General features: G+C 36.5%; 1 protein-coding gene across 2 annotated transcripts in view; it reads left to right on the forward strand.

Annotated features, from left to right (window-relative positions):
* The first annotated feature begins 1,584 nt into the window (after nt 1-1,584).
* LOC149075585 (Na(+)/citrate cotransporter-like) overlaps nt 1,585-25,738 on the forward strand; it is a 65,709-nt gene continuing 41,555 nt past the window's right edge. The window contains exon 1 of one of the 2 annotated variants that reach the window (XM_089243080.1): nt 1,585-1,887. In XM_089243080.1, the coding sequence (XP_089099206.1) occupies nt 1,768-1,887 (120 nt within the window). In that variant the 5' untranslated portion in view covers nt 1,585-1,767. Of the gene's footprint in view, nt 1,888-16,657; nt 16,988-25,738 lie in introns of those variants that run through there. The other variant, XM_089243081.1, reaches the window with a different exon arrangement.

The raw sequence follows: 25,738 nt of genomic DNA on the forward strand, positions 1-25,738 counted from the left end.
GAGATTCTTTTCGTATGGTGTTGGCTGTGTGAAAGAGGCATTTGTCGAAAGATGAACAAGGAATCCAAACTTGTGCTGGGGGATTCGATTAAAGAAAGGAAAGTCAATTGGAAAAAAATTGAGAAAGAGCGAAAAGATCCTATCAAAAAAAGAGAAAGAATGTAATTTTTTTCAGACACCAGCTTCTGGAGATAGATGGCACTTTTTGGAAGTGCAACAAAGGAGGCGTGTTGAGATGAATTAAGTGTTTAAGAGCAAAGAGTTGAGTAGCATTTCAACAATGAAAAGTATTGTATTTATCTTGCTTATTTATCCACTCGCGCTTTCCCTTCAAAATTACTTCAATGCGTAAAAATCTGGGAGAGTGCAAACACCGTCATAATAAATCTGCCATAAAAAATGCCGCCCAAGTGATCAAGTCGTTCCAGGTGGCATCCTCGTGGCCTCATGCCTAGAGCCGGCCCTGAGCAGCAGTCTGATTCTCGTGTTCTTGAAACAGGCTTAGGACTGTGGATTTCCGGATGCATTTGCACTTTGGAAAGGTTCGAAGTTGTACAAGTGCTGTGTGTGAACCTGGGTGCATCTGATTTTCACGATTCTTATAATTTTTTGTTTTTTCGGAAAACCATTATGCTCCAGGCAGTGACATAGGAACCGGGGGTGTTGTGGGTGCCCGAGTACCCTCTGAATTGATTCATAAATCAAAATTTCCTACTCAAAGATCAACACGACCACACCCAAATTCCAAGCAATTCCGACGTCTCTGCACCTATCAACTGAAATGAAATAAATTTATGATTTTTTCAATGTAGATGCACTCTCATTTGAGGCGCTGAAGTAGAGGCATTAGTAGCCTCTCTCAATATTAGCAAATGCCCCCCCCCCCAGGTAGGATGGTAGAAGGCAGGGTCGTGTCTCCAGTGATGTATATAGTAGCGCACTTTCCCAGTTTGCAAGAGGACTTGGGTTCGATTCCCAATGTAGACTAGAAGACGTTACTTTCTGAGTTCACCTCGGCAGAATATCGAGAAAAAGTCCATTTCCTTGATGTATTGGGCTGAGGAAAAGCCGTCTCACTCTTTGATTCCATTGATTTAATATTGTCTTATTGTACGCCATAGAATCAAAAAGTATCAAATTAACTGAGACATTTCTTCATTAAGAATTCCAAAAATTGATGATACAAAATGGTGCTCATTTATTCATTTTATAGCGTTGTTTTGTTCAAGGAGTTTGCGCAATGTTTTCGAGCACAAAGAACAAAGAAAGCAATCATCAAGCAGAGTCTATCGTAAGTGCGCACAATATACGTGTACTCGTCATAACCTTTCGGATCCATTTCTTCGGGAAAACCGAAGTCCATCGAGAATAAACACACGCCAAATATGGAGACGTCCTTACCGAAACATTACTTTCTTTGTTATTTACCGTTACATCTGCACTCGAGCTTTCATCATGTTTTATATCACATCGAAAGTGAGTGACGAAGTACATCACCGCGTCACTCACTCATATTTCACATTGTTTGGACATTTATATGGTTGCGTCGTGAGATATTTCACACACATATCTCTTCTATCTGATGCTGCACCTATAAAATAACAAACAACTGTAAAATTTCCAAAAAGTTAGCCGTCCATTGTTCCTTTCTTGCTGCTGCTGCCAGTGGTGTGTGTGTACGCGTTAGTGTCCGTAACGGCCGATTAAAAAAAAGTGGACATTTTTTTTCGGAAGATCGACATTCTCAAGTTCTAGTGTCTGTCCATTATGTTGTTCCCGGCAATGTCTATGGAGATCTTATCGTTTTGCCGACACCAATGGCGTTTCGTTCTTGGTTGCATTGTTCCGTTCTTGTTAGCTCCGTTGCCGATAATAGCTGGTACAAGCGTAAGTTGAATGTTCAATTTTGTAACTGAAAATGTATCTTGAGCAATCAAATCTATGCGTATAACTGTGAAGCGTGACTCCCTGTGCAGAAGCCGGAGTTTCACGGGAGAGGCATGGGAAATTCCGTAAAAATTTTCAGTCATAGTCAGCACTGTTAACTTGAAAAATAAAGGGAAGCTGCGTACAAATTTTGAAGCCGCCGTCGTCGCACTACAACAAAAAATTTGAAAACTATATATATACAAAGGAAATGTATGCGAGAGAGCATCTCCCATATGGCAACTCGGAGACATTTCAATCAGCATAATGCAAATCTTCGAATATAATGTCAAAACTGGATGTATAATAGAGGGGTTGATTGCTTAGGGGACGTGTCTTAACGAGTTTTAGAGGAAAGAAAATTGAGCCCATTAATACTTTTCAAATGCAAATACAATTGGCCACAACAGGCAAAAATGCCCAACGAGGTGGCTGGAAAGAGATGCCTCGTTCTTCGAATACTAGGCAGTACTAGGCTCCTATAGTTTCATTTGTACTATAAATATGTATAAAATATCTCATAAGTGTATTAAAATAAAAAAATTCAACAATTTCGGGAGTCGGAAGTGTCTTAGACCTGTGGGTTCTCGATCTGTTCTTTATACTGGGGTGAGAGGAAAGGGGGGGGGGGTGGATTTCAAAAAATTAATTCGGGGATGCTCAGACAAATGCCAAAAAATACTGTGGGTGCTCGAGCACCAGCTGCAACCACAGCTACGACGCCACCGCTTTCGTTTGATTCAGAATACTAGGCCCCGTTGAACGATCTGCCAAGACGTCAACGGCGAATGATAAATCGAGCACGAGCAACGAACAATCCAGGTAGGAACTAATTTCGACAAGCGGGGCATTTGTGCAAAGGACCGTAGCTTTAGAGGACCCAAACAACATACTGTGTATATATATCCACTGAATAACAAAACATCTTTGACTTCTAAAGGATTTGATTTGAGTCCAGGATGCATCAGAAACACCAGGTTGAAGATGCCTGCCTATGTCAAAAGGTAGTTTTAGTGAGAAGATCGGGCATGAATTTGATGTATTGGCGGCTGAAAAAAAATCGCCTCTGTATTATATCGTGTTATACAGGTTGTATGTTTCAAATTGATTGCACAGCGGATATCTTTGTAACAGTTGACTTCAGATGCGCACTTCGATTACAAAAAGTTTTCAAATGACGTGCGGTTACTCAAATTTCGTATACATTAAAAGAAGAAAAATCAACATTTTATGTTGACCCTGTGTGCTAAAAATTTTAATTAGAGCACATTAGAGTAAATGAGCTCCGAGAAAAATCATTTAAAAAACACTGCGTATTTTTAAATGCAATATTAACGGCGATATTTGACTTCGAAGATTTCGGCATTCATCACCAATGATTTAGGGTGTGCTTCACAAATTGCGAAGCGTAAATTAAATTTAAAGTTGTTAAAATTTTGTAATATTCAAAAAATTCAATTATTATTTATTGTGAACAGAAAATAAAATGCTCATTCATTCAATGTTCTGTGCAATCCTAAAAATAGAAACTTTTGAACCAAAACACTGACTATTGCATATCTCGATAAACATTGCATTTAAAAATATTTTTTTTTCAAATGTCTTTTCAGAGTGGATCTACATTTCAATAATTCGAAGTTTTAGCACAAGGGGGCTGTATATAAAGTTAATATCTTCATATTTTTTATGTTTTCGACTCTTCACACCCATGGATACACCCCTGCCCCACCCCTAAGGGTATTAATTTAATTTTCGTAAATCAGACGCTCCAGCCCCCTGCTCAGTAAGATATTTGTCAGGGCGAAACGGAAATAAATCCTGAGTCGAGTGCCAACACGGTCTGATTCGAGGGGCGGTGCCAATCCTCTTAATGTCCGTACCAGAACCAGAACCAGAATAAAAATTTTAAGGGGATGCCTGGCCCTTATGCGGGCCATATATTCCCCATACAGGCTGGGGGCCCATCGCGTCCCCCTGATGAAGGGATAGACAAGTGAGTAATGTATGTATTTTTATGTAGTGTATGTATTTTTATGTAGTGTATGTATGTGGGAGGAAAGGTCATCATCATCATCCATTTTTTTTTTTTTTTTTGTCATACTCGGGAGAAAATTTTTCGATTAAATTAATGGTTCTTGGTTTTAACACTTTTGCAGGAAAAATGCCGGCACAACCTCAGATGTTAGTATTAACATGAGAAGTGAGATAGCGAAGTTGAAGCTGTGAAGAAAATGTTTTTTTCGATGGTACTTAATGTCCGTCGTGGGGGTTTTTGCTAAAGATACAAATCGATAGCTTTCTGCCACCAGGGCTTAGCACTGCATAACGGCAATGCCAATGAGATTTTGAGTAAGCGCACTTTATTTAAAAATATTTTGTAATTAAAAATATGTTTCAAAGTCAACGGTTGTAGAGATATATTCGGGACAGCCTGCATAATAAACTGTATTTCAAACAAGTAGAGATATAATTGTAAAATAAATACAGATGAGTTCATGTTTCTAACCAACCAAAAATAAGTGCCGTTTCAAATTTCTAGGAATCAAATTGTCTCTTCAGAGACCGTTGTTTTCCATTGAATCTAGCGATGCATGACTTTTCTATCAATACCCCAATAAAAACCACTGCCTACTAATGGGCCAGGCATTGAAACGCAAACTGGGGCCTTCAGGCGTAAGGTCAATACTATGAAAAATAATAATAACGCATGATTACGTAATAACTTTCTAATACAACTGTGACCAATCTTTTTTTTTTTGACGCTTCAAATATTCAAGAGTGCAATTTGAAAATAATAATCAGATAATCCAGCTCTTTTATTTAGCCCTAACTTTTGGGCCGACCATTTCATCGGAAAAAATATCGGACATCGCTAATTCTTGCCAAAAAGTCGATAAACGTGCGGCAGTCATTCATACCTGTCAGTTTCACCTACTTATCTTAATGTGCTGTTTTTTGGTGCGATAAATTTCGCAGCATTGTCGGGATGAGATTGAAATCATGTATCATTTCACGGTTTTCATTATTCATTTACGTTTTCCGTACTGATACCGTTCAAAGGAACCCCTCCCCCATACTAGATATTCATAGTTTCTGGGATTGCAGTATTATGTAGTTCGTGCGATATGTATGTATAAGACTTCAAGCGCGACCTCTTCTTTTCTAGTACTGCATAGTCACTTTACTGATAACACCTATACATCACACTCATATTAGTTATTTGAAAGTTACGCTGGTGTGTATAAACACTTTACTATGCACATAGCCTGCACAATTCATACTGAAGATTGTTTGGAAGATAATAATACGCTGTCACTGCTGCTGGCGAAACTAACGATGATACCAATTCGGTCATGAAGCATGACGACGCATAAACACGTTTGTTTTATTTACAATTCGTTACGAAAGTAAAAGAACTACAGAATATCTTCTATAAAATTACTGTTTCTTTTCTTCTTCATTTGCACATTAATTTTCTCTCATTTGACGAACGCAACCTGTATTGCAGTGGAACCTTTCCTGAAGTGGACACTTCCAGTTTTAGCGGACATCTCAAGTTAACTCGTTTTTGTAAGCATTATTACTGACACAATGGAAATCACTGAACCTTCTAGAAATTGAAGGAGAAGCTTTTTTTCTGGATACTTTATGCCGAGATTAACTCGGAGAGAAAAGTCTACTGATCTGAGCCGAGAATCGAACACATATAGTAGAATACTATAGCTGGTGTTGACCCAGTCCTCTTGCAATCCGGGCAAGCGCGCTATCCATATACACCACGGGAGACTTAATCATTCCTTCCTTATTTATTATTAACCTTATTTATTATTAACCGTTCCTCCTTATTTATTCCTTCCTTATTCCTTAACCATTCCTCCTACAGAGTGCGTCATGCTCTGTAGCGTGACGCGCTGAAGTAGATTCAGAGTAGCTCACCCCCCTTTAACTTCAGCAAATGGTCTCCAGGTGGCGGCAGTAGTGAGATTGAAATGATTTTGAATGTAGGAGGGGGCTACTATATGCCTCTACTTCCGCACGTCACATTACAGAGCGTAAATAATAAAGGAATTATAATGTGTGTCTCCTGTGGAGCATATGGATGTCCCAGTGGAGACTAATAGACGTTTCTTTTCGAGTTCTCTTCCGCATAATATATCTTGATAAAAAAAGTCTTTCCTTCACACATTTGGCTGAGAAAAATCAAAATCATCTCAATCTTCTAGAAATTGCCACCTATTTTCAAGAAGAATATTTTTTCCCGATTGCGTGAGCTGATAAATGCTTCCCCAACACCGAAATAATAATAATAATAATAATAAGGAAAAAATTATCGCATTTTTTTGTTGTTTATACTGAAAACGCTTAATTGTATACTATACGACATTTTTATAACAGCTGGCTGATGCAAAGATTTATTTAGGAAAGAAAGAAAATTCATTCAAAAATTTTTTTTTGCCCCTGCCGGGAATCGTCCTTGCACTTGCCGGTTGAGCGCACTAAACTAGAAAGGCAACGAATCTCAATAATTCTTTAGACCTCGTGTGCACTGAACGGGACCCTACATGGACGGTTGGATCTAACTCGGGACAAAGCTCACAACAGCTGACACTGCCATCAGATGGTGACTAGCTCTAAGGAGAGATTCGTTGCCTTTGTAGTCTAGTGGTCTTGGACACTCACCTGGCTAGTGAGAGGACGTGGGCTCGACTCCCCCGCATGGGCAGTTGAATTTTCTTTCTTTCCTAAATTCATCTTCGTATCAAACAGCTGTTAAAAACCTTCGTATGGATAGCGTAGAGTGACATAATTCTTTGTATAATTGTATACTACTTCAAAGGGAAAGGAAAAACGTCGTTTCTCTTCCCTCTTCTGTTATCTAACTTTGAACAAAAGCCGACTCCGTCCACTGGTAATCGATCAATTGGACGGGAGGGGACATGTTAGACTGTAGAAACAACTTCAATGCACTAGCTGGGCTCGGGATTGTGGAAATGAGAGGGTTTTGAGAATCCGGAAGATTTCGGGATTGCCGAAATGAAGCGGATCAAAATAGACGAGATATCTCGTCTATTTTGATCCTTTTGACCTTTGAAATCCTTTGGACTTAAGGGTTGACAGTCACTTTTGAAGTCTGTGAAACACAAGGCCTCAATGAATTTCCTTATATATTAATGAACATTCCCTGTTAGCGGACAAAGTTTTCGGTCCGATGGTGTCCGTTATCAAGAAATTTAGTGCACCTCTTTTAAAAGTTTTTTTTTTTTTTGCGAAGAATAGGGCAGATTTGAGAGGCCACTAGGCGAACCTCGCACAGAGCCGTAAAACTGAATTGTTATGTTTCCACTAATTTCGAAAAACAAGCACTCCCATGGGACGCGAAGCTGATCTTGATATTGATTTTGGGTGTCATGCTTTGCTAGATCCCTTTTTAATAATTTCAGCTATGGAAAAACCGATGCAGGGTCGTTGCCAGAAATTTCGTTCGGGGGGGGGGGGGGGACAACCAAAGTGATAGAAAACAATAGATCTGGCCATCTTTTTCCCTTTTTTCGGTCATTTTCTCACATTTCGGGGGGGGGTGACCAGGCCTCAAGTCCCCCTCCCCCGCTACGCACTTGAACCGATGTATAGGTAAATCACATTTACTTGTATATCCAAAGTTAAGAAAAACATTTAGTTTCATCCTGAAGAAAAAAACTGCGATATAGTATTTCCCAACCTCTCTCATCTTATCTTAAAGGTTCTGTCACATATGAGGCAACATGACAATGTACATTGTCATTAACAATAACTGACAGGGGTCACCGCTGATGAAGTATTAGAATTTCCGTTTCATTCACCTTTTCATTTAGCTTTCTTCGGTCTTTATAAATAGCCGACGTCACCCTCTGTGACTGTTATCCAGAAATATATGGAAATATAAAGGCTTTTCGTGTGTTTGAAATGCCCGAGCAATAGATCGGTCTCTTACATTTATCTATTCATGAAAAACGACATTCATTTCATGACATGTTGAAACATTCAAGAGACATTTTTCTTTATGCAGTCGATGCTCATTATAATGACCGTCCATCGCTTCACGTAAAACAGACGTTATATTGAATAGTCATTATATCGAAAGTTTTAAAAAAATTATGCAATTTTTTTGAAACTTTCAAAATTTCATACTCTAGCGGAATTAAAAAAGTAAGCTATTCAGTTTGTTATAATGTAAGCGGCAATGGAAATGGTTAGAAAATAATATTAAAAATTAATAATTAATTTTTATTATTATTTCAAACTGAAATTATTCAAGTTTCAAGTACACTAGGTAAAAAACACGCATAGTTGAAAATGGATTTTGTTAATTTTTTGCAAAAAAAAAATGAGCGGACAGATCCGAGTTCGGACGTTGTAATGGATGGAATGATATTTTCGGGTCGTTATATTGGGTTAAAATTGAATTGCAAACATTATGACATTTGGGGGGGGGGTGGGGTTGCTTTTTTATAGCTTTTTTTAACCTCAGGGAGTTCAGCATTATGGGTTCCTTGCGACAGTTTTTTATGTTTTTGTAAAGTTTCAAGTGAGTGAGTGATGTAAAAATACGAATATTTTTGAAAAATATTATGCTACTAGCTGTTACCCGTGGCTTGATTTGGTAATCTGAAAAAAATTTTAAGTAATGTTCTAAAAGATGGAGCACACAGCGAATTATATCTCCTGCAGCCCTTCCAGCCAGATGCAGATAAGTCAGAACATAAAAATATAAGATTGTCTTCTTCAATTCAATTTCAGTTACTTTCATACAGGGACTGCAAACAGTGAACATCTCTTAAAAATAAAAAAATATGTTTTATTTCAACATTGTTCAGTGCCAAAATATTTTTTATGCTTAAATTTATACAGGGTGTTCTGTCAATGAACCAACAAACTCAGAGGGTTGTAGGCATCAAGAGGAACAAAAATTGCGATGGAACATGGTGTCGCAAACCACGCAGAGTGGGTGAAAAACGCATGCAGGCTCTGAGTCCAGAGGAGGCGAAAGGAGGTTGTCAGTTGATCGCTGAATGCGTTCGTGGGTTCGCTCACCATATCTGACGTGAGTAGCGTCGCGAAACGCATGCGCTGGGATAGGATCACGCACTGCGGACGACGTAAATTAGCGCTATTGCTGTAGTAAGCATACCTGGTATCTTCGAGGGCGTCTGGGAATCGTTTTTACGTGGTTGTAGACTGTGCAATGACATCAGCGGCCGCCACTTCCAACAACTCTAGTAATAATTGATTAAATAAATCTTTTTGTAGTTATTATTGTACTTCTGGTCGTTCCAGCGTGACGTGGAAACCTGCATACGTTTTTTGCGATTTTCATCCCCTCATCGTGGTTTGCGACATGTTCCATTGCAATTTTTGTTCCTCTTGATGCCTACTAACAACCCTCTGAGTTTGTCGGTCCATTAAGAGAACACCTGCATAGATTGGAGAATCTACGAATATGAGTTTCCACGTTTCAAGTTGATTAAGATTACAATAACTACAATTTTTCAATGAGTGGATTGGATATGGATTCACAAATGGCTTGATTTGGGTTCAATCTGACTCTAGGGTTACCAAAATGCAATTGGACTAAAATTCTTTTGAAATAAATTTGACAGTTATTCATTAGATAGTCCTTCAAAAGAGTTTTTTATTATTCTATAGAATACTGATCCATAGAGATTAGTATATATTGTGTGTCGAGCTGATAATCTGAAAATTACACGTCGATGATTCTCCCACATTTAACATCTGAATCTTTCATGACCTCCCTTGGGGGAATTTAATTTTAAGAAATCCCGTCTTAGTGGGTATCTGCATAATAATATGAAATACTGGACCAAATTTCATATTTGTAGTTTCAGTGGTTTAGGCTGGGCGTGATTTCTCTGTGTTACCTTTGAACCCCATTGCGACCCCTCAGGGACAGAATTTCGAAAAACCACTTCTTAGTAAGTCTTTGCGTCATTGAATAAAGCTGCTGACCACAAATTGCATATTCTTAACTTCAGTGGTTTTTCTGCTCGGTGATGACGAATCAGTCAGTGAATCAGGACATGTCAGTTTATATACAAGGTGCACATCAAACAGGGGATATGACATTTTACTGGTGAACCGTTGATCCTAGGGGGTATACTTTTAATTAGAAAAAAGTTTCCAAATAACGTGTAGTACACAAATATGCCATTCATGTTTTAAGGCGTTGTATAGTTATTAAAATAAAAAATAGAAAAACTTTTTATACAGTCCCTGTATCCCCCAAAATCCAATTAGAAATCGGATTTGCGACGTCTCAATGTATAACTTTTAATTTTGACAATCAGATTTTTCACTTTTCTAGTCTACATTTTAACCCGTGTCACATAGTACAGGCCCACCTCGAAAACCCTCGTGAATCAAGTTTGGGTCGTGATCCACATGGAAGTTGAGGGTTGTGAGTGGATTTCAACGACCCATCTCGGAGGTCCTTGTGACCTATAGGTTAAGAACCCCTGCTCTATATATGCTCTTTTATTCCTGTGTCTACGGTAGTTAATGCGTATCATGTGTAATTATACATGCTGTTTTGTTGGTTTTTGACGCTGAAAAATGATTCCAGAACATTTCCAGTAATTGTTTTTTCGAGCTGGAGATTTATGGTGAGGAAAAGTTGGCAAATTTCCAGAAAACTTGTTGGAAAATAATTATGTATTATCAACTGCTGGATTGTTTTTTTTCCTCCTCTGGAGCATCAGCTGGAATAACAAAATTCATTCTCACTCCTGTTTAATTAACTTTTACGCACAACATGGCACGTAGAATAAAATAGACATACATGTATGAAGTTCTCTCACGGAATTATAATTTTTTTTTTCATTAGCATTATTATACATACAATACTCTTCCTTTAATTATAATTCCGGCACGATAATTTTTACCCAAGGGTCAACTTATAGTTTGATAATTATTATCACCACTGACCACGATCATTAAGCTGAAAAATTGCTTTAGAAAGTCTCTATTTGGATAGGATAGTGAAATAAAATGATAATTAAAGGTATTTTTGATTTGTGATAATTTTAGTCGTTCAATACTATTTTTAAATTCTTTTAGATAAGTCCGTGAAATTTTTTTTTCAATATGATTACTACAATTTCATGTCGACTTGTATCTTGGCTTCGATTTCCACCCAGAGGAGATTGTTCAAGAGCTCCCCCATGTATAATTTACGGCGGCTCTAAATTCAGGATAATTCACTATTACAAAGGAAAAAAACAAACATCTTTGACCCCAGTTGGAGACAGCTATCTACACCCCTTCAAGTTAAAACCGGCGGGTACTGCTTGTATCTGTTACTGCCAAAGCCCGAAATTGGCCTCTTCGCAAATTGGTCGGTTCATTTGACCAGGCCAATGTCCGAAATTCAGGCTTTCACCAAGCTTTGATTAGCCCCTTATATATCCCTCTGTATCGATTTCTATGGTTCGGGGTCATCGCCAAGTCGGCATATTTTTTTTTGTAATAATTATGGCCATTTATAATTATCAATAGCTAACCATAATAATTATCGTTAGCGATGGCAACCCCAACGATCAGAGGAATCTGAATATCGATATCTTAGTGATCCATATATAGGGATGTATAGGAATCGATTTACAGAGCCAAAAAGCCCAGCGAAAGCCTGGAATTCTGACACTGGCTGGGCCAACTGGGCCTGTCAGTTCACGAAGTGGGTTAACTTCGGGGTTTAACCTTTGGCAGTATTTAAAGATTTAAAAAAAAAATAAATATTTTCAATGTATTCAACACCCTGGAACATCATTACCATCATTGAATTAAAAAATTAAAAAAAATGTTTTAAAATTAAAAATGCTTTAGATCTATCATAATAGCTTATAATTTCATAACTATTATCATTATAGTGAAGGATCGTTTTAGTAAAATAACTATTCTTCAAAAATTCTCACTCCGGTAACGAAATGAGATTGTAATTACTGATATTGATTAATTAATAATTTTAACTATATATATATATATATATATATATATATATATATATATATATATATATATATATATATATATATATATATATATATATATATATATATATATATATATATATATATATATATATATATATATATATATATATATATATATATATATATATATATATATATATATATTCAGAGAGAGTATTATTTTAATTCCGGATATATAATTGTAATAACATGTAATAGTTATATTTCTTAATTTTATTACTGGAATTCAATATCAATTAGGTTAACTTTGCAGTGAAGAGAATTCCTTCGCCGCAAAATATAGTTCCCATATACCGGATGTTTATGATGATAATTTATACAGAATATTTAACTTTTTTCTATGATTTTTTAAAAAAAAGCTAAAAAAAATATCGTTTTGAACCGATGTTTATTCGTTTAAAATTTTTAAATTAGATAACATATTGGTTACCATTATCAAAAATCCATTGCAACCGCAACAGCATTTTGGCGTGACATCATGGAAAAATTTCCTGCCAATATCATTGTCTTGCTCTTTTTTCATTAGACAATTATATATATTTTATATCGTTTATTTGGTTGAATTTTCCATAACGATACAATTTTTCATTCAGTTATAAGCTTTTACATCCAGACGAATATTCAATCAGTTTTTTTCCCTTCCGAAAATAGGCTTCAATGAATTTAGAGAGTATTTCTCTTTGACGAGAGCACCGATACCATTGTGAGAGACTCTTCATGGGTGTAGGTGTTGGTTTCTCAGGTCCTCCTTTTATTTATATTATTTATTTCTTGTCACGTTCATGGGATAGGGGTGGTTTCCGAATTCCTATAGCCGATCACGGAGAGTAGTTGACACGAGTAATGAGTTTTCCACCCACAGCAGGGGTCACCTGTTTGTCCAGATGCCCCTTTAGTGTCTCTTCAGATAAAATTAGCGAGGTGGGGGGGGGGGGCCCACAGTGGTTTAGGCTTGCAGTACATTTTACGTCTTTTATGAGACAGTTCTATCCTTATTTTCACCTAGGATAGCCAAGCTAAAAAGTTATCTGCTCTTTTCATTCCTAAATAGTATATTTTTGTTTTTTGAATGCTAGCTGTAAATATAACTTGATAAGAATCATTCGGAATAATCACGAGCAGCATATCAACAAGTGAAAATGTCTTGAAAACAAGTGGCATCAACGTATAAAGTTCGGATATCTGTCGAAAAAATTTCGGCAAGAAAAGTGAGTAAAATACAAATGCAAATAAAACGCCACAACAGGCAAAATGCCCAACGAGGTGGCTGAGAAAAAGATGCCCATAAAAATATGAATATCATATGTTTCAAAAATACAGCAACCCAATTAAAAATGCAATTAACAAAAATAAAAGAATTCTAAACTTTTCCGTATCATTATTACTATTTGGTACGATTGAATTGGTATTGAAACGTGAAAACCGGGTAAGTAGTTAATCTGCTTGTTCTTAAATAATTTATTTTTTGACTTCAAAAATTTTATTTAACGTTTATTTCTTATATAAATTGAAAAAAAAATTATTCAAAAGTTCAAAATCCCCGAGTTTTCAAGAGCCATGGTGAATATACACTATTTCAAAATTATACGTTGCTTTCGTATTATTGTGTAGTATATTTTTATAAATAAATTTCAGCTAGGAAATATTGCAGAAAAATATTACTATTACTTTTTCGAAATTTTTAGCGTTACTTACGGCACATCAATGAAGAGTAAGTGACACGGTGATATACGATAATTATTTTTTATAAATTTTAAAACACTTTTCATTTTCAATCAAAAAACAAAACAAATGATTTCAAAAACGTCAATTTAATTTATTTCTGAAAGTATCTCAGCAGTGGTTTTTTTTCTTATTACACAATTATTATTAACTTACTGTGCAATTTTTTTACATGCATTACGTTGTATGTAAAAAAAATTTTTTTTTTCTGAGTGAGATTGGCGAGAATCGGCCATAGCTTACCAAGGCCGCTCATCGATACATTGGTTAAGAGGCTTTCGTTGCCGTAGCAACGAGTGATGCGGTTCCCTCGTAGCTTCCCCTTCACTGCAAAGTTAACCTGAAACGAACTCTTCCTATAATAACGAGACTCTCGCTATTTATTTATTCATAAACATATTTGTAAATAGAAAATTCGGCACCTACAACCCTTGTGAAAACGCAGAAACGTAAAAAATAAAATAAGTACTAAGTAAAATAATGTGTATAGAAGAGACGAGAGAAAATGGAAAAATTTTAAAAACTCTTATTATAGTTTTGAGAAAAGGAAATTCTACACAAAAACGTCATATGGAAAATCAACTGCTGTGAGACCAAAACTCAATTTCATCACTCGAATTCGGTTCATTCGTTAATATTATAACGAAATGATCTAAGGCCTTGATTACATTATAAAAGTTTGGTAAAACAAAATTTTATAAAACTTGAAGAAAACAACCAATAAGCCTGTCGGTTACATTCACTCGAATTTAATCGATACGCTCATTGGTTGAATTTTTCAAGAAGAACTTTTATCAAACTTTAATGGTGTAATCCCAGTCTTAAAGGCATTTAAATACAAATATTGTACAAAGGCCACAGCAGGCAAATTGCCCAACGAGGTGGCTGAAAAAAGATGTTCATGAAAAATATGGATGTCAAATGTAATGAAAAGAGCAAAGAGCAATTACCACAAAAAACTACATAACAAAAATAAACGGAAAAAAAAACAACTCATGATTATAACAAAATAAAGAACAATGTACATAAAAAAATTATGGTTGTCTTATCTGAGTCTGGACAGTTTCTTGATTTTCATCCCATTATAAGCATTATTTATTTTTTAAACGCGTCAATTGTTAACATTCACGATTCCTGGAGGTAAGCTATTCAATTTATTAACAGAGCTATTAGAGGAAAAACACTCTGCGACACCACAACCTGGCATTGTCCCTTACTAAACGATACCGGTGTCCCCTTTTCGAAACACTCGATTGACGGTGTAACAATAACTCGTGGTCCATCCTATCTATTCTGCTGAAAAATTTAAAAACTTCGATCATATCACCCCGACACTTGTGCTCTTCCGATATAAACTTATCCAAGAAATCAAGTGTATCTTCATAGCTCAAGCACCGTATACCAACAAGAATGCGCGTGACTCTTCATCCCCCTCAACCACGCATGTTGCATCATGAAGATAAAGTAGGAATTTTCTATAATTTTATAGCCTGACAGAACACAAAATTGAAATCCGCTTTTAACGAGAAGTCCGTAAGAACGACAGTTTTCCTCGTGCTCGTGCTGTCATTCTATCGGACTTTTACTGTAATTAAAAAAGAAAATAGATTAGTTGTACCTACACAGTATGTTGCTGAAGACATTGAGCTGCTCTTCAGGCATCCAATTTAATGTTCCAGACACTGCCACATAGATGGGCTGGAAGCGATCTCGGCAATGAGATAAGTCAGGTGGCTGAGTTCTGGCGTTCATTCATTCAGGCACCCAATTTAGGGAGAACCCCCCTCAACCCCTCGCCGATTATCCCTTTTCAGACCCTGGTGCCACACAAATGACTGGGTTGCATTTTCTCACAATAGAATTTCTTCTTTTGAGCTCAAGGAGTTAAGCTCTGATTTAGAAGATTGCGTAAGTTTTGAAATATAAAGCGAATATGAACTTTTTTGAAGGGGGGATGATTCATCACACACACACACACACGCACGCACACACACACACACAGATAGCAGCACTTGAAGTGTTGAACTCTCAAGGGGTTTATAAGATGGCTTCCGGGAGAGTGAGCCTCTGGGAAAAGTTATTACATAAAATTTAGCAATAAAATCGTGAATTCTGATAGATATTATTATAGACAGACCCTGAAGATGAATATACCCTGCATCATCTTGGCTGAAAAAAAATTGAACAAAGTGAATTATTTCTCTTCCCCCCCTACAAAAAATGAATGCTCGGGTCTGAAAGGGTTATAGGCGCTATTTTAACATAACCAGTTCATCGAACTCAAGAAGAAAATTACGTAGGTCCAGCAAAACTGATGACGGCCCGCTGAGCCCCCCCTGCCAAGTCAAAATTAACCGCCGATTACGGGCCATTCAAGTATTACGTTAACAGATTTTTGGCCATTTTTGACTCCCCCCCGTCCCCCCTTGTCAGCAACACACTAACACCCCCCCCCACCAGCTTAGAATATTTCATATTTTCAAAAAAGGGTGGTTGATGACATAAGCAGCCTTCAAGCCCCCCCTTGTCATCAAAAGTCAGCAAATCCGAAACTCCCTCGATGCTGACGTAATACTTGAATGACCCCTCCCCCCGCCATACCAATAGGTTAAACAAATTGCCATTCTCCATCTCCTCATCATATTATGATGACTGAATTAAAGAACAAAAACCCACGTATAATTGCGCTTGTTTAGTGGAAGTAGTATTACAATCACGATTGGGTAAACACTGAATTTTTGAGGCGGGATTGATGACTGATGTCGATTTTGCTTGGAACACAACTGGGTTTTTTTACCTGAAATTTTTACGACATTCGCAACTGTTTTTTTTTCACTGTCGAATATTGCACGAAATGCCGAATATTCAGTGCAACTCTCCGTTACGATATATTTCCTCGTATGATTTCTCGGAAACGCGCGCGAGCAGCTCGTTTCCAATTTTTTTGTTATTATATATTTTTCGACTTCTTCCGTCAACCGAAACCCTGATGGTTAGGCGTGTCACCCATTTCCTTTTTTCCCAAGAGCGCCGCCTAGTGTCGAATGGAGCAAAACACGGCCCAGCAGAACGATCGTTCGACGATAATTTGGCGGCTGTTTCAATTTTTGTGTGTGTTTTTTTAATCCCATCAAGTATGAGTAGCGATCAGAAATAAGTGGCAGTGTGTGCGTGTGAAAAATCAAGAGAAAAATATGTTCGGTATAAGATTTTTGAAAGGAAGGACGTGGAAATATCTCTTGGGAATTGCGCTGCCGATTTTGTTCCTGCCTCTGCCGCTTGTTAGTCAGACACAGGTAAGTGACACAAAGCTTTCGGCACCAGCGGCACCCTAGAAATCGTCGATGAATCCTTAAGAAAAATCACTGGTTAATACCAAGGGGGTGGTAATGCATAATGGGTCGATGCATATGATCGAGGCATAATATTTAAACAAACTAGCCCGACCTATTTCACCTATGTTCAGATACAACGTTGTATGCATAATATGCAGTGCCGTCTTAATGCATGGGCTCACCTGGGTGCCTGAAGAGCACAGGGACCTTGCGACGATGAAATCTAGTTATAATTTTCGAGTGTGAATACAGTGAAACCTCGCTACAACGATACTCGATATTACGATTAATCCCTTTAGAGCGAGATATTATCAATTTTTGTTTGGAATCGCCTGTAGTCTAATGTTGAACTCTCGATACAACGATATCCTTCACTAAGATAAATCCCTATGTAACTATATTTTCTGAGGAGGTTTTGAAACTGCTGAAACGGTATTTATGTTTCCATCAAAATCACTTTCAATGTGATTTTAAATTCCTCATCAGTTTTTTGTTCATTGGGGGAGGGGGCGTTCGATAACATCGGTATTTCGCACTATATACTCTCCGAAAGTGTTAATGAATTTGCTGTGAAGCTATTATCTACGTATAGTACCGAAGCCTCCTAGATCGAGTAGTATCTAGATCAGTTTCCCAACTTTTTCTGTCCCATCGCCCCCTTCTTTGGAAATTTTTTTTCTCCCACCGCCCCCCAACGTAGTCTAACTCATAGGATCCTATGTTATACTCGTAGCTTCTACCGCCCCCCGGAACATTGCATCGCCCCCAAGGGGGCGTTACCGCTCACGTTGGGAATCATTGATCTAGATAGTAGTATCATGGAGGTTATTTATCGGTACAAGGATGTGTTGTGCGGTCAACCCTTTTACAAATTAAAACAACGTACGGAATTTTATTGATCAACTAATCAATTTGAATATTTCGTTGCGAATAAAACCTATAAATGCATTTTATGGTACTAACAATACTAATTCAGAACAAATGATTGTATCGAAAGGTAGATACATAGATAGAACCACTCACAACCCCGGACTGATGCAAAGCAACTTACTTCCGTTACCTCAAAAGAGGCAGGGTTGTGTCGGAAAAATTAGCAAAAATTAATAGTAGTGGGCCCCCCCTGCTCGCAAGTATCGAATCACTCACGTCGTTCTCCCTATGAAGACAGCTATCAAGTCGATGTAACTTACAAGCCATTTGGGGAAAATTGATAGCTGCACCCAATGATCATCAGTTACCGCCAAATTCATGTTATCATTGGTATTTGGTCTGAATTGGTGTTAAAAGCGCCGCCATATAATTCTTGTACAATCGAACTTGGATAGTTTGAAGCTTGGATAATTCAAGGGGGACAGCAAAAGAAAAATTCGAATTATGCAATCCCTCAATCTAGGATAGCTATACCTTCACAAAAAGTCAAACTATCATAATGTATTGATCATTTTTGTCACACCACTATCATTTTCTGCACACGAGGGCTAATTAGACCGGAACCTACAATTTATTGCCGAACGGCAGGCTTGTTTTTTTATACTCGTCGAGGGGGTTGGTGCGCTAACCCCTCGGTGGGGGACTCCTTGCGGTAGCAATTTTATCCTGCGGTCGCAACCGTTTTTGTTGTACCCCTGTGGCAGGAAAGTTTTCTGACAAGGACGAACCGGGTATCGAACTCGTGACACCTCTAAACATCCGTTGGTACTTTAAGCGAGTATCTTATCGACCTGGGCTACCGGGCCCAAAAAAATGTATTGAATGCTATCACTTACTTTGCCAGTTTTCTCGTTGTTGCAATTAGTAATTGCATAAAACGTAAACGATCGCGGAAACTATTTTACTGCATTTGTAAATTTTTAATTTTCATTTGTTTTTTTCTGGATGCTCCTAAAAATTGCATAAAATCTTCAAGTGCAGCGGTTCCCACAAATACGGGACCCCCAGAAATAGAGGCGTACGCAAGGAAGGGGGGTGCGAACCCTAAGCCGACCAAAAATTAGGAAAAAAAATTAATATTTTGGTGAGAAAACTAAAATATTGAAAGAAAACACCTTTTATATACTAACCAATTTCTGTGATTTTGAATTCTTTTTGAAGGGTGGTAACTTGAAATATCTTGGAAAGAAAATTTCTTGAATTCCCTCCAGAGAGGTCGACCATACTTACTCCCCTGCCCGGAAATCGTCTGTCATGTACCCATAGATTTATAGCAGCAGAAACTACAGCCATTAAACAGGGAATGTTCTCGAACAGTGGAAGGCACACTATTCAGTACAAGTACAGTTAAACTTCGTTAATGAGTCACTCTTGGGAGAGCAAAAATATGACTTAGTAAGCGGAGTGACTCGTTTAACGAAGTAACACATAGCTGTGCCAATTCCTGCCTGAGGACAATTGGGACTTCCAGAAAGTGACCCGGTAAGCGGAGTGACGTGTTAACCGGGTTACGCACTAACGAGGTTTGACTGTAAATGTGATGCGATAGCAATGTCATCTACTGGACTACAAAGAAACTAAAATGTTTCGTACTCTCATTGAGAGATGTCACAAGTACAATTTCAATCAAATCGTAACATTACATTATAATTGCAGTCTACTAACGTAGCAGCGGTGTTTTGCGCATAAAATTTCTTTTAAAGTAATTTATATTAATATAATTCATTTTTCTTAAAATTCGATATCAATAATAGTCTTGGTGCCTAAAAAATACATCTACCTCAACTAGAGAGCATGAATTTTTTCTTATGACTATACAACTACGTCATGGACGCCCTCACCCCCAAAAAACCGTGAACTACTAGGAGTCCAAGTACTTTCAATTGGGAACCGCTGTTCTGGTGTATTTAGGAAATGATATTTTCGAGGTTAGTCTTTTTTTGTCTAACGTGTACGTAGTCTATAAATGTTGAATAAAAATTACTTTTAGGATAATTATGGAATGGAATTTATTTTTTTCATGTGCAACATAATTTTGCTTTTTTGAATTCGTTGTGTAGGTAACTTATTTTTAGAAATAACATGTTGCACTATCCGAATATGTCTCAATCCCGCTTCTGAAGTGATAGAACGCCATTTTTTTTCCTAGTGATATGATACTAATACATTTCTAACATGTGCATTTATGTTATCAAAACTGACAGTAGCTGTAGTTTTACTCTGTATTATAAATATATATTATAGCTAGTGCCATTTTAAATGATAACCGCAATGCACTTGTTAGAAATGTATTTGTTTTGTGTCACAAAAACATATAGTGACATGAACACTGTTTTGCTTTGCTTCATTTCAAAGCGGGGATGCGAAACGCGTGTACATTATCATGTGTGCTGGAATGGCAGGTGTCGTTGCTGACACAACATAGACAAATCCTGGCGACACGTTTAGCGGGAAGGTACAGAGCTGCTCCGGTGGAAGGCTCCGAAGGCATTATTCATCCGTGCCACCCCGCAACAAACAGTGATGAGAGAGACTAGAGACAAAGCAGTGTTGATAAACAAAAAATTGCAATTATTTTTTTCTTCGTGTGAATGAGAAAAATGTGGAAAAACTCTTCTTCGCTCAGTCAGAAAACAAAAAACAATCCAAAGAAACGTTGTTTCTATAAAAATACGAATGAAATCATATTTTCTGAATAGAAATGACTAAAAATATTATGAATATTTAATAGAATTTGCTTCTAAAATTTTTGTGTTCGAGAGGCACCCTTGAGAAGAATTTTGAAATAAAGTCCACACCGCTTAATGTGATCACATCGAGACTCGGGATTTCTGATGAAAATAATCGAATGATAATAACCGAAAAAGCTATATCCGAAAAAAAAATCCCGTTTTTTCAAATTGGACGTGTGGTAAACGGGTAATGGAATAACGTGACAACTGTTTTTCTTTCTTACATAATTGGTAGCAAAATGTTCAATCGTTTCATGGTTTTTAAATTCTAAAACGGGACTTCTTTATTTTCCTTTAAGCTAAAAAAATCCTGAATTTTTTATTCAGCCCTGTCTAATGAATATCGTGAATTACTTTCTTTTTTTTAAAATGTATAACACGTTTCATAGATCCCTTCGGAAATCCTCTCGGGAAAAGAAATTTGAATCTGGCTAACTGGAAGACACTGATCAAGAACTGAAGAAAAGGGCTTTTTTTGTGTCGTACATTGCTTTCACTATGGGAAGGGAATCACAAAAACAGTTCCACACGTACATGGATCACTACAGACAAAATATGGAGTACGGAAATGTTTGTAACAAGGGAAGGAATGCGAACACCCCTTCTAGCTTCCAACGTAGTCTTGCAGGATAATAACGATAACTTACGGGAATAACAATAAGTTTAGTTAAACCTTAGCTTGAGAATGCAAAAAAAAAAAAAAAAAAAAAAAAAATCCACGAAAAAGATAACATTATCCGAAGTCCCAATAATTATAAACAAATTTTTTCCCCATGTCATGATATTGGTTCGTTTTGTTCTTCGGAAAAATGATAACATTTGAATGATAACGTTACCCATGATTTTAATGAGCGGCCTGTGAACCTTTACCGTAATCCTCGAAGCCATCAATCACGCACTTATAAACAATGCTGTCAATCTCCACCATGTGAAGTGAAGTCATTTGCAAAGTCGTGCATATCCAGATCTTCCGCGATGAATATGCAATACACGACGTCGTAATTGATATTAAAATCGTGGCACGCAATTGTCTATTCATTATGAATTTATATATGCACGCAATACTACGTGTAAAACGGAATTTACAAGGTTTCCCCCCACAAATTCATAAATAGTTTAAAAATTCATAAAAATTGAAGGAATTGGTATATATGAATGGGGTTGAGAAAAAAATTAGTTCAAATTTTTGTCGATAGAAGGGGCTGCAAGAAAGTAAATCACTGGAAAAATGCAAATCAGAGTCCTATAATAACAGGTTGTAAGACTAATAGCGCATTTCTGAATTTCCATGTTACTGGCGCTTATATAATAAGGTTTTCACTGTAATGTTGATACTGGCAGATAAAACATTATTGGTAAAAGTTGTTTTATCTTTCAGCCACGAACAGTCGCTCTGAAGCTCTTTACGAATTTTTCGGACGCAGAAAAGATTGAAGAAAGGTTCAGATCCAATCACTCCTGTGAGACTTTTGTGGACCGCCTTCTATCGGAAAAAAATTTAAAGTATTTTTTTTCTACACTAAAAAGAAAAAAAAATCCTATTTTGTGAGAACAACGTTTTCGCAAACCGCATTAAAATGTACCAATTCTTTCAATTTTTATAAATTTTAAACTATTTTCGAATTTATGGGATACCCTGTATGCGCAATTTATTTATTATTTCTGAACGTATAATTAATTTGTTAATATTATATTTTGAGGATAAAGTATAAATCTGGCTTCCAATCCATCGGAACACGTATTTTCAATTTATAATTCGTAATAATACACGATTTTTTTTAACGTAGTAGTTTACCGTGTTACAACAATATTTTTTGCATTTGAAAATTTACTACTAGTTTCTACGGCCTAGAACAGTGTTCAACTTTTTCCATACCTGCGGACAGAGAAAAAAATACATATGGGGGAATAATTTTCAGACAAGCAAAAGCTAAATAAATAGGATATAAATAATTTAATTTATTTAATAAATAATTTAATTTATTTAATAAATAATTTAATTTATTTAATAAATAATTTAATTTATTTAATAAATAATTTAATTTATTTAATAAATAATTTAATTTATTTAATAAATAATTTAATTTATTTAATAAATAATTTAATTTATTTAATAAATAATTTAATTTATTTAATAAATAATTTAATTTATTTAATAAATAATTTAATTTATTTAATAAATAATTTATTAACTTGTAGGATAAATAATTCATTAACTTGTAGGATAAATAATTTACGGACCGACAAAAAAATAGGAAAAATAATTTTGGACTGGCAAAAAGTAAACATAGACATTAATTTGCGGATCGGTAAAGACAAGTGAATGGGGAAAATAATTTGCTGACCGAAAAAAATAGAACTATTTACACAGCGAAGTATGCTAAAGACATGTAAGAAACAAAATACTGTCTTCAAATTTATGCAAAGACGTGGACACAACAGGCAAAATGCCCAACGAGGTGGATGAGGAAAAGAAGACCGTAACAAATATGGACGCCACGTACTTCTAAAATACCGCAGCCCAATTACAAATGCAATTATAAAAACTATATATACTCGATAAAATATTATACAATGCCCATACAAAAAATATTTATGGTTTTCGTATTTTAAGCATGGATAGCTTCTCGATTTTCTCCAACATTAAAGACAGTACAGTCGATCCCGCTTATAACGTTTTCTCACACTTAAAGACGTATTTTCGTGGTCCCAACTCTAATTCTCATTAAGATTTCCCCTTTAAAGAGTTTTCCCTCCTTGCAACATTTTTTTCATGATGGCTTTTTTGAAAAAGGGTATAAGCGGTGTATCCATTGTATTTTGTTTTTGAATTCTGAAATTAGTTAATTAAAATTAGAATTCAGCTGTAGTTATAGGCTACATAGATCTGGCGAATTCTTTTACGGACCAGCAGAAAATTCCACGGACCAGCGGTTGAAGAACACCTGGCCTTTAAAAGAAGAGAAAATAATTGTAATTTTTTTAAAATATCTAAATTAAGTAGGATTCGGGATCATAAATTATATAGTTTGAATATATAAATCTTATTAAATGAAAATTATTCATTTACACACCCCAAATACTGTACTAATGATATAGACATACAATATTTGTGTATCACTACTATGTACAGTAGGTAGATAGTTTTGAAATAATTTAGATCCCTATATCGTAATTAGTGGTTCGACGAATTGTTTCGGATACTTCAACAGGTTCTTGGAAACAGAAAGGTTGGGAAAACACACAGCTAGCTACACGTGCATCGAAGAGTCACATTTATGGTGCCATTGAATACGATTTTATTGTGTGTGTGTGTGTGTGCGTGTTGCGAGTGTGTTAGCTATCGTTAAAGACAAGCGTCTCCAGGGTATTGCTGCTAAAATTGGACAGGCAGATGGGATAGGTTCATTTAAAGCAAGCACAATGGTGGACGAAAGATGGATGCTCTAGTGACAATGTAAACAAATACTTCGTCTTTGAATGCAACGTCAAGTCCCTACGATGGTGATGGAAAGGTTATCAGCTCATTTTTGTTCATGTCTATTCTATATTCATTCACTCGCACTACCCATCTACTTATCCTTTGTGCGAGTATTTCATCATGCCCATAGTTCATCGCTCTGAGGGAACAACGGATGAGGGTCATTTGCACTCCCTGAAAAACAAGCCAAACAAATGCAATCGCACTGGAATAAATTCTCAATTGAGAGACCCTATACACATGTTCAGGTTTTTCTGACTTGGAGCTTCTTGAAAATCTTTAATAAATATAGGTGCCTTAAGGCTAATACCTATAACAAACCTATCAGGAGAAATTTTCAGTTTCGACAAAAAAACAAAAGGTGAGGAAAGATTTGTGAAAACACGAAAAATTAACCATAATTCTTTTAATTCTGCGTGGAAACTTTGTTGATAAACTAAAGTCATTAAATTAAATATTTTTCATGAAATTTATTTTGAAATGTCGGGATCATAGGAACGAAACTCATCTTGACCCAGAGCTGCTTGAAAGTCCTCGCTGACTTATTCGCTGTGTTAGAGTGAAGTGTGACGTCAGTATTATCACTGTAGAGGACTGCTATTCCCTATCCTGGTTTTTTTTAACGATTGGGCGTCACTTTTAACAAAAAACTGGTTTTGCGGCTCCAAGATGAAGTACGATGAGTCCACCCGGTTATATACAGGATGCATAGCAAACTGGGGGTATGGAATTTTAATGGCGTACCATTGATCCTAGAGATATACTTCCAATTAGAAAAAGTTTCCAAATAACGTGTAGTGCTAAGGTATGTTGCTCATGTTTCAAGGGGCTGTATAGTTAATAAAATAAAATAAAAAAACTTTTTAAACAGTTCCCATGTGCCACAAAACCCAATAAGAAATTTGTTGCCCTGTCTCTCCTGATGCCAACAAAAACATTTCATGTTTCTAACTGCAATATTCACTGAGATATTCAAATTCGAATGATATTTCTGGATTTAGAGCTGTTTTTTTCTCAAATTTCCTCCGTTTCTCGAATTCGTACATGAGTACTACGTTATTTGGTAACTCTTTCTACTCGGAAGTATACTTCTAGGATAAACGATTCGCCAGTGAAATGCCATATTGCTGTATACAGGGTGTTCTGTTAATGGACCGACAGATTCAGAGGGTTGTTAGTAGGAATCAAGATCTGAGGTTCCCAATCGGCGCGAATGCGAGCCGATCTTCCTGTTAAAAAGTGTCTCCGCAGAGAGCAGCAGGTCTACAACGTTACAATTATTCATTCATTACACTTCACTCGCTATGAGTTGAGAAATAACTCGTTAAAAGATTGATTGTAGATGGCAGCTCTACACGTAACAAGCATTACACAAAAACAAACTTCACGGAAGGTCACTATACATACACACACACATTCCAACATGTACAAATTCGTTAGAAGTTCCGTATAGGAATATGAACGAGGTGCATGTCTGGTTTAGTAGTAGTAGTAGGAATCAAGAGGAACAAAAATTGCAATGGAACATGGTGTCGCAAACCACGTTGAGAGGGTGAAAATCGCGAAAAA

The sequence above is a fragment of the Pholcus phalangioides genome, unplaced genomic scaffold, assembly GCF_987345545.1.
Source record: "Pholcus phalangioides strain wild (caught in Gottingen) unplaced genomic scaffold, Ppha-v1.0 ptg000015l_1, whole genome shotgun sequence".
Lineage (NCBI taxonomy): Eukaryota > Metazoa > Arthropoda > Arachnida > Araneae > Pholcidae > Pholcus > Pholcus phalangioides.